We start from the raw sequence: 15,887 nt of genomic DNA, 5'->3' as shown, positions 1-15,887 counted from the left end.
GGGCAATGATGAGAAGCATGAGAAGGGTTTGAGGCAAGGAGAACAGTTCGAGGGCTGTGGAAAACCCAGGTGAGAAATGACAGCAGCATAGACCAAGGTTGTCATACTTAAGATTGTGGGAAATAGTTGGATTCTGGATATATTCTGAAGGTACAACCAACAGAATTTCCTGAAGGATTACTTATGGAGAGAGACAGAGAGAAAGAGAAAGAGGGGTAGAGAAGGGGTTTGGAAGAGGTCTCAAAGCTGACTCTAGGGTTTTGATGTAAGAAACCAGAAAAGATGGATTTGCCATTGACTGAAGTGGGGCAGACAATGAAAGGAGCAGCGTTTCTTCGGTGGGGAGAGGGTGGTTAGGAGCTTGCTTTTGGACATTTTAAGTTTGAGATACCTATAAGCTCTCCACGTGGAGACATTAAGTAGGCAGTTGGATATAGTAATCTGGATTTCAGAGGAGAGGTGGGGCTGAATTTGTTTTTTTTATTTTAATCATTCACTTTTTTGTTTGTTTGTTTGTTTGAGACGGAGTCTCACTCAGTCGCTCAGGCTGGAGTGCTGTGGCGCGATCTCACCTTCCGGGTTCACGCCATTCTCCTGCCTCAGCCTCCCGGAGTAACTGGGACTATAGGTGCCCACCACCACGCCCGGCTAATTTTTTTGTATTTTTAGTGGAGACGGGGTTTCACCGTGTTAGCCAGGATGGTCTCGATCTCCTGACCTCGTGATCTACCCGCCTCGGCCTCCCAAAGTGCTGGGATTACAGGTGTGAGCCACTGCGCCCGGCCTCATTCAACTTAATTTTTAAAAAGCCCCTCCATAAGCTCTCCCCCCAAAAATCCCTGCCCCCGTGCCAAATAGATGTTGAACTCCTTGAGATCAAGGATTTTGTTTTATTCGGGCTTCTCGTGGGGAGGTGGGATAGGGTAGATGGATACGTTGGGGGTGGGGATGGGGAAGTACCAAAGACATACTAAAGACCTGGCACTAGTTTAGACAGTGTATGGATATAAACACCTGCTTACGACACCCTCTAGATTGCTAGTCTCCTGAGTCAATCGTGCTGCACGTTCAGACCCGGCCTGGTCCCCTGCAGGTCCCTGTCCCAGGCAAGCCTCAGCCCACAGGTTCGGCCTGGTTCGGCCCCTCCTGGCTCGGGCTCTCCCCTCTCGGCCCCGCCCATATCGGACCCTGGCCCCTCCTCTTTCTGGCTCCCCCGGATGTTCCTGGCAAAGACTCAGTCCTTCTGGGATCTTGTAACGGTTCTAACTGCTGGGTGCGGGTAGAGCTGCGGGGTGAGTCCTCGGCTCGGGATCCGTTTCTCTTTGTTCTCCAGGACCCGCTCTCGCCCCTGCGCTCAGGACCCCCTCCCACAGAGTCCGCCTCCTCTTCCCCGCGTTCCCAGCCCCCCTCCTTTGCCCCTTCTTAACGTCTTCCCCTACCCGCATCCTGACCGTCATTTGCCGTGCCTGCTCCCCGACTTTCTGTCTTCACGACCTCCTTAGCCTGTGGGCGAAGATGTCATGGGACTGGGGCTTTGCAGCCTCTGAGTGACGACCTGTTAACCCGTTTTTCAGGCGATCGCCAGCTCCAGTGCAGATTTCTTGCTGTGACTGAGGTTCAGAGTGAACTCTGTCAGTGTGTCAGTTTGCCTCTTCAGGTGATTGCACGTGTGTGTGCCAGTCTCTCCGTGTATGGGTGGCTATGATTAGGGTGAGCCTCGGACTGGAACTCAAGTCTAAGTTCATTGACTGCTCCAGCAGGCACTCTTCCATGAAACCTCATCAGAAGATCGGGCTCTCTTCCCTTGCCTTGCCTCCTAAATCCCCTAGGCCAGGTGAGGGGGACAGGGTATTGGGAGGTAAGAAGGAACTCTTCTGCCGGGAGGGCTCTCACCTCTGTCTTAGGCCTGCTCCTTACCAGAGTCTTTGGGGAAGCAGTAGGGAGGACCTGAGGGTCTCAGGAAAGGCTCTCTGCTGATCTGGCTCTGCTCTGTAGCTCTATCTATTTCCTTGTCCCAGGTCCTTTCTTCTTCCTAACCCCATTGACTCTGACCATCCCCTGCCCAGAACTTGAGGTCCCTTCTCTGGCCCCTCTCCTGGGCTGTCCCATGCAGGTGAGGCCTGGCATCTGGCATCCTGGAACTGGCAGTTGGAGCCTGAGCTGTGGGCAAGGTCACTTCGACAGCAGTTGAATGCCCAGCTCCTCATGGTCCCAGAGGAGAAGAGGGTAGGTTTGTCTTCTGATGAGACATCATCTGATGCCCTTAAATCTTGGCACTCCATATGTGTCTTGGACAGCAAAGAAGAGCCCTTGGCCTGTCAGCAGAAACAGAGGCAGTTCGTGAAGCCAGCGACTGAGTCAGAGCAGCCCACAGTGCTGGAACTCCTGCTAGCTGAGCTCCGAACTCTGTTCTCAGCTGTGTTGCAGGACAGTAGCCCTGCAGCTTGGCGCTATCTGCATGCAGTACTGGGTTTACTGCCTCCATATCGTGAGTTGCTAGTTGGCCACCTTGATTTTCTGCCCTTCCTGGAGCAGCTGTACTGCTGGGCACCCAGGGTCCAAACCCACCTCCATCTGGACCTGCTAGGTGCCATTAACCAGGCCTTTCCTCCAGACAGCTCTTTGTTAGATAGTGCTTCCCATGCTGACTGCTGTCCCCAGAAGCAGAGGCTCCATCACAGGCCCCCATGCCCAGCTTGCCCTTTTGTGCAGGCCCGGTGGAGTAGGCAGCAAGTAAAGGAGGAGCTGGCCACCTGGCTGCGACCATTGACACTGCCCGAGCTACAGCGCTGCCTGGGCATTGTTGGTGCTCAGGTGGCCCTAGAAGAGGCTGTGTGGCTGGATGGACTTAGTCTCCTTCCCTTGGCACTGGCAACGGACATCCCTGTACAGTATGAAAGCAGTGACACTGACAATGCAGAGGAGAAGCCTGTTGGAAGAAAACAGACCAGGTAAGTAAGGGAGGGCTTTGAGTCTAGGGCTTTGAGCAGAGGAGAAAAAGGAGCTGTTTTATGGGTGCCTGTAGGGCCGCTTGGAAATTTAGATCCAGCTCTCTGTTGATCATAGGGGTTAGCCCAACTCCACGCAAAGCTAGTGTGAGGCTACTTTTCTCTTCCTTTTTCTCTGCAAAATAAACCCAGTGGTGTTAGTGTTAATCCCCATGGAGAAATACAGAAATTAATGAAAATCAGAAGTCAGCTATGAGGCAACCAAAGCTTTAGAATAACAGCTTGACTTTTCAGTTTCCAGGCTTCTTTCTTAGATGATGCCAGAAATCTCCTTAATTCTTTTTCTGTAATTCATTCATAATCACTTAACATTGCCCAGGCCTACCGTGAGTTGATTCCTGGATGCTGGGTCTTTCCCTCAAGGTACCCCTAGGGAATGCATGTCTGAGTGTCCTTACCACATGTATGTGGGTTAAAACAGCTCCAAGGCAGAGTGGAGTTGGCAGCACTACTGGATAGAATTTCATTTTGACCCTTCCAGAGTCTTCTTGTCCTGCCAATGTGGGCACTCTGGCCCCTTGAGTGATTATTTTTTTCTTTTGTTTCTTTTTTTTTTTTTTGGAGATGGAGTCTCACTCTGTTGCCCAGGCTGGTGTGCAATGGCGTCTCACTCTGTTGTCCAGGCTGGTGTGCAATGGCGTGGTCTTGGCTCACTGCAACCTCCGCCTCCCGGGTTCAAGTGATTCTCCTGCCTCAGCCTCCTGACTAGCTGGGACTACAGGCATATGCCACCATACTCAGCTAATTTTTGTATTTTTAGTAGAGACGGAGTTTCACTATGTTGGCCAGGCTGGTCTCGAATTCCTGACCTCATAATCTGCCCACCTCTGCCTCCCAAAGTGCTGGGATTACAGGCTTAAGTCACTGCGCCCAGCCCTGTTTTTTTCTTTTTAAAAATATCTGGCTATCAGAGCTCTCTACAGGATTTCAGAATGCTTACAGAGACCTTCTCTTCTCAGTGTTCTTTAACTGTAGATTTTTTTTTTTTTTGAAACAGAGTCTCACTCTGTCACCCAGGCTAGAGTGCAGTGGCCTTATCTTGGCTCACTGCAACCTCTGCCTCACAGGTTCAAGTGATTCTTTTGCCTCAGCCTCCCGAGTAGCTGGGATTACAGGCTCATGCCACCATGCCCGGCTAATTTTTGTATTTTGGGTAGAGACAGTGTTTCGCCATGTTGGCCAGGCTAGGTTTCCAACTCCTGGTCTCAAGTGATCTGCCCACCTCGGCCTCCCAAAATGCTGGGATTACAGGCATAAGCCACTGCGCCCAAGAGAGTTCTTTAACTTTAATCTTGGAATTCTCCTTGTCCTCTGACCTGATTTTCTAGACAATGCTTTGCAGCTGTCTGTGACACATTTACTGTTTGGGAAGAAGGCTAGTTTTACCTTTAATTAAGCTTGACTTCCTCAGTTTTTGCTGTTAGTTTATGGCTAGGTCGAGTCTTTCCATTAAAGCCTAATGTTGGATAGATAGGTAGACTCCTGGGGTGCTGATGGAAGGTGGCCAATGCCACAAATTTATGGTAGGCCTATCGGAATCTTTTCCTTTTTCAAAGACCTGCCCTGTGCCCTGAGTACAAGTTTCATTTCCTAGGGGAACTTAACTGAATTGGCATGGGCTGAGATGTTGGGAAGGGATCAAGTTCTTTGTCCTACCTTTGAACCTGGCAGTAAACCTCTAAGGTCTAGCTAATATGGCTTCATTTGCATTACATTCTCCAAGAGTGGCTTCCCAGGCATTCATTCATTTAGTAAGTGTTGGATAGCTACATTTATTAGGAACTGCAAGATTCTAGGGATACAGAAGTGAATGAGACAGACTCAATCCCTTCCCTTGAGGTATTACAGTTTAGTTAGGGAGAGATAGTTAAGTTGATAACAAGTAAAATATAATTACAAATTGTAATAAGTGCTATAAAACAAAAGAATACTGTCTTTTGCCTGGCTGCCCCTCTGGGGGTGGGAGAGAGAGAGAAAGAGAGAGGGAGTGTAGTTAGGGGAAAGTACCTGTGGGGAATGTTCAGTTCTAGATTAGATTAACAAAAACATTGTTGCAGGTTAGGAGGTGAAATAGAGTTTCAAGGAGGAGGGAGCAGTCAGTAGTATTACATGTTAAATGAGACAAGAAGAATGAAAGGGTTCATTGGCTGTAGTAATAAGGAAGACGTTAAGTTTTGTGGGGAGGAAGCTAGATTGTGGTGCATCGCGGAGTGAATGGAAGATGAAGTGGAAATCACATTTTACAATTTTTTTGTGAAGCTTAGCTTGAAGGGAAAAGACAAATAGCAGGGCAGCAGCTTGAAAGAATTTTGGTGTCTGGGTAGGAATTTTTTTTTTTTTTTATAGAGAGATGTTGATAGCCCTTAACATAGTGCTTAAGAAGTAGGTGCTCAATAAATATTCATAGACTAAATGAATAAATAGACTAAGGTAACAAGAAGAGTAGATTAAAAATATGTCATAGAGAATATGGGATCCAGAGCACTGATGGAGGAATCAATCTTACAGAGAAGAAAGGATACCTCTTCCTCTGAAATTGGGGGACAGATAAGTGTGTGGGAAGGCAACTGAAGTTGAGGGAATTGGCTAATGGCTAAAAACTTCAGCTTTCTCCAGGCAGGGAAGGAGACAGAGAATGGGATGGAACTGGGAGCTCAGCAGGGCTTGCATGGGGTTAGGGATAGCAGTTTGAGAGGCCTGAAAGAGGTAGCTGCCTGAGGACTTGTGTGAAGACATCAGAGCAGAATGAGCCCACAGCTGATTGGATACCAGGAACCTGTAGAGGAGCAAATGTCCTTGGTTTTGTGATCTTCTGAATATACCATATCATATAGGACTTTGCTGAGAAAATGAACCTATAAGAGCAATTATACCATTTAAGATGTCCTGATCTAACACAACAGTTCATCAAGGACATATTTATAAAGGTTATAAACCATATTGTTGATATGAATTCTAGAATAGGATTGCACTGTTATCCCTGGGGAAATTTGTGTTGATCTAAGTTTGGGTCAGTTAATGATACTGGTATATTCTGACTGGCTAAGTCTAAGTTAAATCATTCCCGAGTTTTTTTGTGTGCGCTCTCAGGTCACCCCGACTAAAAATTATTAGTCATTCGCTTTTGAGTTATTGGTAACTAATTTCCATACCAATTTTCTTGACCAGAATGCAGAAGAGTAAGAGGATGAGCGTATTGGTGCAGGCTTGGGGGGGCCACCATTAGATCTTGGCAGGAAAGGAAATAATATGAAGCTAGAGGTTGGGTAATGGTGGGGGAAGAGCAGAAAATGTAACAGGCATGGAGATCATTCAGGGTTGGAAAGCACATATAATGGAATCAAAGATAGAATATTAGATCTGAAAGGCTAAGAAGGTTGAGCTGGGAGGGGAAATCCAGTACTGTGGGCTTACATAGCAATGAGTTGTGAAAATAAGGTCTTCCCATTATTTGTACACAATATTATGTAATACTGACTTCACGGTAATTATAATCAATCCAGAATGATTATTTGTTTATCAGAAAGGGAGAGGTTGCTCACACACACGTTTGTGTCAATATTGTTGCCTAACTGTGTTGCATAATGCACTATATTTGCCCAGTATGTGGTATCTTTGAATATAGATGGTAGTCAGGCTCTGACAATGCCATGTCAGGTCTCCTCAGGCACCTGATCTAGCTCCTCCTTTCACTAGTCAACAGTGGCAAGGCCTCCCTCTAAGGTACTTGACCTTTTTGCTCTGCCTTTTCTCTCCTGACTTTTTGTCATACAGGTCTCAGCTTGACTATGAAGTTCCCAGGGAAAAGACCCTCCAAAAGAGCAGCACTGGCTTCTCACCTGAGACTTCCTTCCTGGGTAGCCAGGTGATAACTACTCTGAAGACAGAGAGATACCTGAAGAAGATCCACTTCCTCTATCTCAATGTGGCTCCCAGCCGGTACTTTAGGTGAGAACCTATGTCCAGGCCCCTTCTCCTCCCGCTGCCTGGTTTCCTTCTGTGCTATCTTCCGCCTCTTCTTTCTCCGCGTGTGCACCCTTCTCCCTGTCCTTTCTCCACATACTCCTCCTCTGACTCCAGTGTCCCTCTCTCTTCCCTTCTCCTCAGCCTCCTCCTCCTTTCCACTCTCTACCTCCCCTTCACTCCCCTTTGCTTTTGCAGCCTTTTGTCTTACACATCCTTTTCTCACGTTTTGCTCTTCTTTATTCTATCCTAAAATGATAGAAACATTTGTTCATAGCCTCAGAAGTAAATTTTATGGTGATCTCTTCCAACTCCAATGGAAAAATCATGTGTTTGTTTAAATCTTTGCAGTGTCAGGAAAATTTTTTTCCAGGCATCTTGTTCCTTAGACTGAATCAAAGTCTGCTTTCTTTTAACTTCTACCTCCTGGTTCTAGTTTATCTATGTGGCTGTAAAAACAGGTCTCCTCCTTCCCCATGACTCAAGAGGCATTTATTCACTTCCTCTCATTAGATCCAAATCACACCTACTTTTAAAAATTTATTCTTCTTCTTATTATTTTGAAGCAAGGGCTCACTCTATCACCCAGGCTGGAGTGCAGTGGCACAATCATGGCTCACTGCAGTCTCAATCTCTCTGGCTCAAGCAATCCTTTCACTCAGCCTCCTGAGTAGCTGGGATTATAGGCATGAGTCACCACACTCGGCCAGTTTTCTAAAATTTATTTTTTGTAGAATGAGGTCTCACTGTGTTGCCAGGCTGGTCTCAAACTCCTGGGTTCAAGCCTCAGCCTCCCAAATTGCCAGAATTACAGGCATGAGCCACCATGCCCAGCTCAAATCTCACCTATTTTTAAAAGCCCTATTCAAGTCCATCTGCTCCCAGAAATAATTGTAGTAATTGCCTTTAACCAGGCTCTTCAATATATTAGGCACTGTGCTAATAAACTCATGACATGGGTTACCTAATCCTCATCTACCAGGTAGGTGCTATTATTATTTCAGTATATGAGATGAATGGACTGATACATAAGAGAGGTTGAGTAATTTATCCAAAGCTACATAATAAGTGGTGTAACTAGGATTTAAACCTAGGACTATCTTCATCCAAAAGTTTATGCTCTTAAGCAGTATCTAATACAGTCTCCCAAAGAACCTTATTTCTTGCACACACTGATCTCTTGAACTTAGGTAGCACTAATGATCAATATCATTCATTCACTGATCAATTCATTTAATAAATGTTCACTGAGAGCATCTGCCAGTTATTAATTGATTGTCTGTTGATTCTAATTCTCCTCTTCCCTCTCTGCTTTGTGATACTAGGGCTGAGGTTCTGCAAACTTTTTCTCTTTTTTCAGCTGGCCTCCTATTAGGTTTGATTAATGGAGAGTGCTAGGAGACTGGACAGCAAGATAAGAGGGGAAGGGACTTGCTGCTTCGTTTGCTTGCTTTTTCTGCCATCATCGCCTCAGCAATGGTCTTTCACCCTGGCATCAGCACTTTCTTTTTTCTTTTTTGAGACAGAGTTTACTCTTGTTGCCCAGGCTGGAGTGCAATGGCACGATCTCGGCTTACAGCAACCTCTACCTCCCTGGTTCAAGCGATTCTCCTGCCTCGGCCTCTGAAGTAGCTGGGATTACAGGCATGTGCCACCACACCTGGCTAATTTTGTATTTTTAGTAGAGACAGGGTTTCATCATGTTGGTCAGGCTGGTCTTGAACTCCTGACCTCAAGTGATCCACCCGCCTCAGCCTCTCAAAGTGCTGGGATTACAGGTGTGAGCCACCGTGCCTGGCCCAGCCAGCACTGTCTGAATCAGCCTTTTCATAACGCTGAGAGGTACCAACACCAGTTGGTAGCCCCTTTCCTTCAGAGTTCTTTTTGTTGTTGTTGTTTTCTTTTTTTAGACAGTCTTGCTCTGTTGCCCCCACTGGAGTGCAGTGGCAGGAACACAGCTTGCTGCAGCCTCTACCTTCTGGGCTCAAGTGATCCTCCCACCTCAGCCTCCCATGTGACTGGGCCCACAGGTGCCCACCACCGTGCCTGGCTAATTTTTAAATTTTTTGTAGATATAGGATCTCACTTTGTTGCTCAGGCGGGTCTCGAACTCCTGGGTTCAAGCTATCCTCCCTTCTCAGTCTCCCAAAGTGCTGGAATTACAGGCATGAGCCATTGCACCCAGCCCCATTCAGAGTTTTGAGTCTCAACTCTGCAAGGCCCCTCCTCCAATCTCAGCTTCTAATAACCCGAGCCTCTTTCGTTTGTTCCTCTAGTTCTGGAGCTTTTTTTTTTTTTTTTTTTTTTAAATGGAGTCTCGCTCTGTTGCCTAGGCTGGAGTGCCATGGCGATCTTGGCTCACTTTAATCTCCGCCTCACAGGTTCAAGTGATTCTCCTGCCACAGCCTCCCAAGTAGCTGGGATTACAGGCACCTGCTAATATGCCTGGCTAATTTGTGTATATTTAGTAGAGTCAGGGTTTCACCATATTGGCCAAGCTGGTCTCAAACTCCTGGCTTCAAGTGATCCACCCACCTTGGCCTCCCAAAGTACTAGGATTACAGGCGTGACCCACCGTGCCTGGCCTCGACATCTTTTCAAAAACACATTCTCTTTATTAAATTCACTTTGTTGAAATGCCTAGTATGGTTTCTATTTTACTGCCTGGACCCTGGCTAACACGGTATCTGGTATTATGAGTGGCCCCAGGAAACTAGCCTCTAATATAGGATCTTCTTTGATTTGGTAATGTCCTTGGCCTAAAACAGTATTGAATTCCTTGCTAATGGGAAATAGGATACTAGTAATCCATGACACATAGTGGCATCACTATTAATTAAATTATCACTTGTGGTTGAATGTGATACTGACACCTAGTAGCTGCTACACTTGACTGTCATGGCTGTAATGATAGTAATGGTGACAATGTGGGATGGAATGCCTACAAACCATAGTGGAGAGCTTACAGAAAGCAAATGACAAGCATAGGGCTTTAAACTATTAGCATCTTTTATAATCAGAGAAGCATCACGATCAAAGACAATGAGGCACATAAAGAGACAAGAAACTATTGACAAGAGAACTAAAAAGGCAATGGATGATTACAGGGCCAGGATCTGCCCAAGAAGGAAACCCGTTGCAATGAGTTCAGTATTTGGTGCTGCTTTTCCCCAGACAGAGGCACCTCTCAATTCCTCTCAATATAAAGGTAGTTAAATGTCAATTTTGCTATACGTTCCTGAGATACTGAAAAGAGGAGCCAAGCTTTCAACAGACTCAGGGAACTAAATGAGCAAAAGTTGCAGTTCAGGTCCCATACCAAGGAGGAGGTATATTTCTGGTTTCACTTTACTCGTGTGTTGTAGCCATTTGGGGTCTCGACCGGAAGCCTGGGGGATTACATTTTTGGGTTCTCTGATGTGTTATACAGATATTATATTTCATGTATTATCCAGTTTCATATGTTATCCAGATAGTTGGCCTAGTTTTTCTAGTTGTTCTCAAGTGGGAATGTTGGTCCAAATTTCTAGTGTACCATCAATAGAAAGAACTTTTTCACTTGTTTCATTTTATTTCTTTATTTGCTATGTAATAGGTTTTTTAAATGTGTTTGAATTTATCAAAATTTTAATTGCATTTTCTCCAGTGTTTGATTTACATTTAGGAATTTATTCCTTCACCTCCTTTATTCCTTGAGTCTTTGCTCAGCTGTCACTTCCCCACCCTTACCACCCCATTTAAAATTGCACTTCTCCCCTGGCACTGCCAATCTCCCTTTGCCTGCTCTTTTCCCCCCTCCCTGTTGTTAATGATGTTTATCATCTTCTCTAGTAGAATGAGAGCTCCATCGGGGAGGGGTTTGGGTTTGTTGTGTTTAATGATGTATCCTCAGGGCTTAGAACAATCTGGCATAGAGTAGATACTCAGTAATATTTGTTGAATGAATGAGTGAACTAATTGCCCAGATTAGGGAAAGATTTGGTGGGAGTAGATACTGAGTTTAGTACAGAACTTGCTGAGTTTCAGATGCAAGCAAGATGGTTGAGATGTTGTGAAAACAACTGAATGTTTGGGTCTGGGACTCAGGAAGATATAGACTTCCCCCATCTGCTCTCTAGTATCATGTCATACTCCAGTTGATTCTGAGCCCTTCGAGGACAAGGACTATATAGAAGTCATCTTTATGTCCCCATCGCTGACCACAACACTTGAACAGAGGTACAACTTGATAAATGGTTTAACTAAGTTCCATAAAGGCAGGGAGTGAATTTTTCTTGAACACTGCTGTATCCTCAGTGGCTTACACACTGCTTGCCTTATTAAACATTTGTAGAATGAGTGAATTTCCTCCAAAGGAGTAGTGGCCATTGTGAATGAGAAGGGTACTCCATAACTCCTGGCCCTACACAGAAACAGCAGCCTCCATTAAGTAGGTCATAGGAAAAGGAAATACCTCTCGGGAAGAGCCAGGGCTCAGTTAACATAGGCAGCCTCACTGTGGGAAGCTAAATGGCCCACTGATTAAAGGAGGGGCATGAGTCAGGTAACTTTGGTTTTAAATCCTGTATTGTTCCCTTAACCGTCTTGGGCAAAGCTTTAACTTCTCTTTGTTTCAGTTTTCCTATCTGTAATTTGGGGATATTAGTACTATACTTGAGACACTTTAGTAACTTTGTCAAAAACAAAGCAAGGTTTTAATATGACTTGATTTAGTGCGTCCATTCTGGTATCTATCTAAATGTTCTTAAGTCACTTGCTTAACAATGTTTTCTAGAAAGCTGAGAGAGATAAGAGATAGAGCAGGGCTATTTTATCTCTTAGGATAAAATAGGACCTACGATACAGCTTTTAAAGTGCTAAAAATATATGTAATACTTAAAAATATTGCTGGCTCTGAGTTATATAAAGAAAACAGAAAAATAAAAATAAATGCCTTATTAAATGTATCTAAACATAGCATTATGCTAACTGGCCTACTGTAAATAGATACACCTATTATATCACTACATATATATTGCATTTAATGTGGGATATAGGTGCATTTTGCTGAAGTAAGAGAACCCAAGACCAACTAAGATTTTTAAGATGGCTCTGAAGGTACTTGTCTAGTTAACTAGGTTGCAATTTTCCTCTTTATTTGCCTATTTCTAATTTTCTAGGCTTCCTCTGCTTTTCTCCAATCTCGGTTACTCCACCAAATAACATTCTGATTATCTCTGCATGCATACCCAAGTATGTATGTATTTTATCATTTCTAGAAATGAGAATTTTTCACATTTATCATCTCTAAAATTGTGATGCATCTTACAAATTGATGGAATATCTTATCAGAAGCATTTTTATCTTAGCATTTCATAAGATAATGCTGCAGCTTATGGTGGACAGTGTCTTAGATTTGATGGGATGTAAGATATCTGCGTGTGACGATATTAATTTCTTGAAACTGGCTAGGTGCCTTTTTCTTTCTTCCCATCTACCTTTGGCTTCGGTTTCTTAATAATATTTGTTTCATCTTTCTAGTTTAAAAATCATTCTGTTCTCTTTCCCCCTTTTTCTCCTTTCTTCTGCCTGCCTTCCTGTTTCCCTTTTTCATCTCCTCTATCCTCCTTCGGTCTCTTAAAGTCTGACCAAGTTCCCAGGGCCTTCACTGATCAGAGCTCTTTTTTTTTTAAAGGCCTTACAGCCTGATGGTGGTGCCACCCGACAAGGTGAATCCCGAGCACTACATCTTCTCTCCCTTTGGGATCTTGCACGTACATCCTGTGGAAGGTAGCGAGACGATGACACTGGGTACCTGGCACCATCACTGTGTTCTCTGGCAGCAGCTCCAGTTCATTCCATTCTTTAAATATTGCCTCTTACGCAAGTCCTTTACCTGGTAGGTAATGACAGATATGTGATTTGGTAGGAAATGGATGACAGCAACAGTATATTATCACTGACCTCTAATTTCTAGTTGGAAGAAGAATGTGAGATTGCAGGGGCTGCATCGACTCCGGAATTTCCTAGAGAATCATCTGCTCTTGGCTGTGCCCCACTTTGGAGCTGGGCTACTCCATATTAGTAGGTGAGATATTAAAAACACAACTTCATTGAGTTTTTAAAAATTAGTTTTACTAAAGGTAATAGTATGTTTGTTGTAGAAAATCTGACAGATACAAAAAAGCACAAAGAAAAAAAACCTTTAATCCTTCCAACCACTATGAACATTTTGTTGCATATCTTTCTAGTCTTTTTTCTATCACATATACAAAATGTGATCATACCTTACATACTGTTAAATAACCAGTTTTTTGTTTGACTATATATTCTGAAAAGATTATATTCTATTTCATGAATAGAATATATTCTCTATGGAGAATGTATGCAATATTCTCCAGGTAATTATATATCTTAAACCACTTGCTCTCACGTAATTATGTGTAATGTCAGATCTGGGGGTCTAATTCAGTTGTTTGAATCCAAACTCTCTGTTCCTTCCAAGATATTACTTGGATACTTTTTTTTTTTGGAAAAGGTTGGTTATTCCTATTTTCAGTATTTCCTTGCTTTCCCTTCACGACTCCTCAGCTACTCTTAGGTATATTCTGTGATAAGAGTTGCAAATTCAGATGCCTAAAGGGCCTAAGCAGGAAGTATTGAAGGAATGCAGTGGTTTAGGTGGAAGACAATAGGGAGCGTGGGAAGTGCAATCTGGAGACTGCATCTAAAGAGGATAGTCACTACTCAGTTCCAACTAATTGTTGCCATTTGGGAATATAGGTCCAGTGTGATCAGCCACCTTACATTTCAGGATTTCCTAGAAGTCCACATTTTGTTGTGAAATTTCTCACTCTTAACTCAAATTTCAACCCAATTTTAACCCAATTTTTTTTTTTTTAAACAGAGTTTCGCTCTTGTCACCCAGGCTGGAGTGCAATGGCGTGATTTCGGCTCACTGCAACCTCTGTCTCCTGGGTTCCAGCAATTCTCCTGCCTCAGCCTCCCAAGTAGCTGGGATTACAGGCATGCACCACCATGCCTGGCTAATTTTTTTTATTTTTAATAGAGGCAGGGTTTTGCCACGTTGGCCAGACTGGTCTTGAACTCCTGACCTCAGGTGATCCACCTGCCTCAACCTCCCAAAGTGCTGGGATTACAGGCATGAGCCACCACACCAGGCCTTCAAATTTTTATTAAAACACTGTATGCTAGCCAACTCTTAGTGACTCATTTTGAAAAACTTTTCCACTGAATTTAACCCAGTTTGCAACTTCTGCTCTAGGGGGTTTCATCCTCCAGTCTAGCCTAATCATCATAGTGTAAGTAAGAGCATAAGGGCTTGGGAGGCTGGACAAATCTTATTTAGACCTTGAGTACTAGCAAGGGACTTTAGTATTTGAGCCTCAGTTTCCTGATCTTAAAACTCAGATAAAGATTTCTACATTTAATTCTGTAATGAGAATTAAACAAGACTGTGAATACGAAGTGCCACATTCAGTATCTCTCAGTTGACACTGAATAAATGATGCCCATTGTGACCATCCTGTCTGATTGTTAGGAGTCTTTTATCTTTTTCAAGGATGTTTACAGATGTGGAGTTCTCTGGGGCTTGGGAGGTGTGGATAACAGGGTTGGGCTTCCTCAGGGATGGGCAGCCCATAGAGAACTTCCAGTTTCATCACATTTGATCCTAAAATTGACCTGTCCACCTAGACTTTGAGGACAAAGTTTAGTTTTCTCTATTCCAAGGAAGAAGACTCGGCTCTTAGAAGAGCCTTATGCTTTTCTAAGTCAGATCTTGGTACCTATTTGACCCTCTCTTCTAGCGGAGAGATCACTAGGTATAAGCACTTGCACATACCCCAAGCCTTTTCTCAGCTTGTATAGCTGAGAAAGCAGCTTTCTGGGCTTATACTCTTTCAGAGAACTCTCGAGAGGGAGCTGTCACTATTGGTCACTGCTGGTAATGTTACAAGCTCTATAACTATTTGTGCACTCTGAGGTAAGTTAGGCTGAGAAGAGGTCAAAGGTATCCAAGGAAGGATTGGGATGCCAGCTCTGACCAGCTTAGTCCTTGATTCTAGGCTTCTACAGGAGCTACACTCTGTGTCCTGGCTACCCCAGGAACTGGATCGGTGCTATGAGCTGCTGGACCTGCAGAAAGCTCTAGCCAAGGAGAAGCATAAGGCTCTACGACTGCTCCATCATTGCCTGAACCTCTGCACATCCATTCTTCGACTGGTAAGAGGCTCTAGTTTATCGTAGACCTTTTCTCCAAGTTGAGCTCCCCAGAGTTTCAGCCTCCTTTCATTAAGTTTCTCCTGGAATCCACTGTGAGACCTGGACTCTGCAGTTGAATCAGAGCCATTTTCCTGCCCAGCAACAGCAGTTTCTACTCTGGGATGGACGAATCAATAACAGGTGTGCAGAGGCTTAGACTCGACCTTTCCCTACTGGTTGATCTTGACCTAGGAGCAGGGAGGAGAAGGAATATATCAATGTATATTTTGTCTGTTGTTTATGCCGACCTTTGGGAATTAGGGAATTTGAGAATAGGAATCCTGTCTTTTATGCTGCTGAGCTTATCTTTGAACCTATCTTGAACCTTTGGAAGGCCACTGTGGTTAGTGGAAGGATGCAGTGATGCAATCCTTCCTACTTATGCGTATGTTGCATCTGCAATGCACACCCCCTGCCTAGAATTCTGGGAGGCCCTCCTGTATACTTGCCTCTTGCCCATGGCCTGTTATCATGGTTTGTTGTCAGGTGGGGCTGGATATTCACACAGGACTATGGCTAATTACCATGTATAGATAGTCCAGTTCTGAGAGAGGAGGCCCACCCAGATTTTGTGAAAATAGCTAATTAATGTGAAGGAGGTATACCTTGCCTGGCTTGAGCCAGGTTTTGGGTTCTACCTGTTGCTCTGAACTC

At 44.3% G+C, this 15,887-nt stretch overlaps 1 protein-coding gene across 1 annotated transcript; it reads left to right on the top strand.

Annotated features, from left to right (window-relative positions):
- The first annotated feature begins 718 nt into the window (after positions 1-718).
- On the top strand, positions 719-15,820 carry LOC111524693 (dynein heavy chain domain-containing protein 1-like). The gene is made up of 6 exons (XM_023189948.2): positions 719-1,834; positions 2,114-2,951; positions 6,783-6,956; positions 12,646-12,849; positions 12,928-13,038; positions 15,038-15,820. Exons 1-6 carry the CDS (start codon positions 1,702-1,704, stop codon positions 15,216-15,218), a joined length of 1,641 nt encoding a protein of 546 aa, XP_023045716.1. The 5' UTR covers positions 719-1,701; the 3' UTR covers positions 15,219-15,820.
- Positions 15,821-15,887: the final 67 nt, after the last annotated feature.

Source organism: Piliocolobus tephrosceles, chromosome 13 (genome assembly GCF_002776525.5).
Source record: "Piliocolobus tephrosceles isolate RC106 chromosome 13, ASM277652v3, whole genome shotgun sequence".
Taxonomy (NCBI): domain Eukaryota; kingdom Metazoa; phylum Chordata; class Mammalia; order Primates; family Cercopithecidae; genus Piliocolobus; species Piliocolobus tephrosceles.
This window is presented reverse-complemented; position numbering and strand designations above follow the sequence as displayed.

What these genes read in the sequence shown, in the direction of transcription:
- LOC111524693 (XM_023189948.2), top strand. Translation starts at nt 1,702, where the DNA reads ATGATTAGGGTGAGCCTCGGACTGGAACTCAAGTCTAAGTTCATTGAC. An exon ending in GCTCCCAGCCGGTACTTTAG is followed by an intron (nt 6,957 to 12,645) that starts GTGAGAACCTAT and finishes TTTTTTTTAAAG; the next exon opens with GCCTTACAGCCTGATGGTGG. An exon ending in GGGCTACTCCATATTAGTAG is followed by an intron (nt 13,039 to 15,037) that starts GTGAGATATTAA and finishes CCTTGATTCTAG; the next exon opens with GCTTCTACAGGAGCTACACT.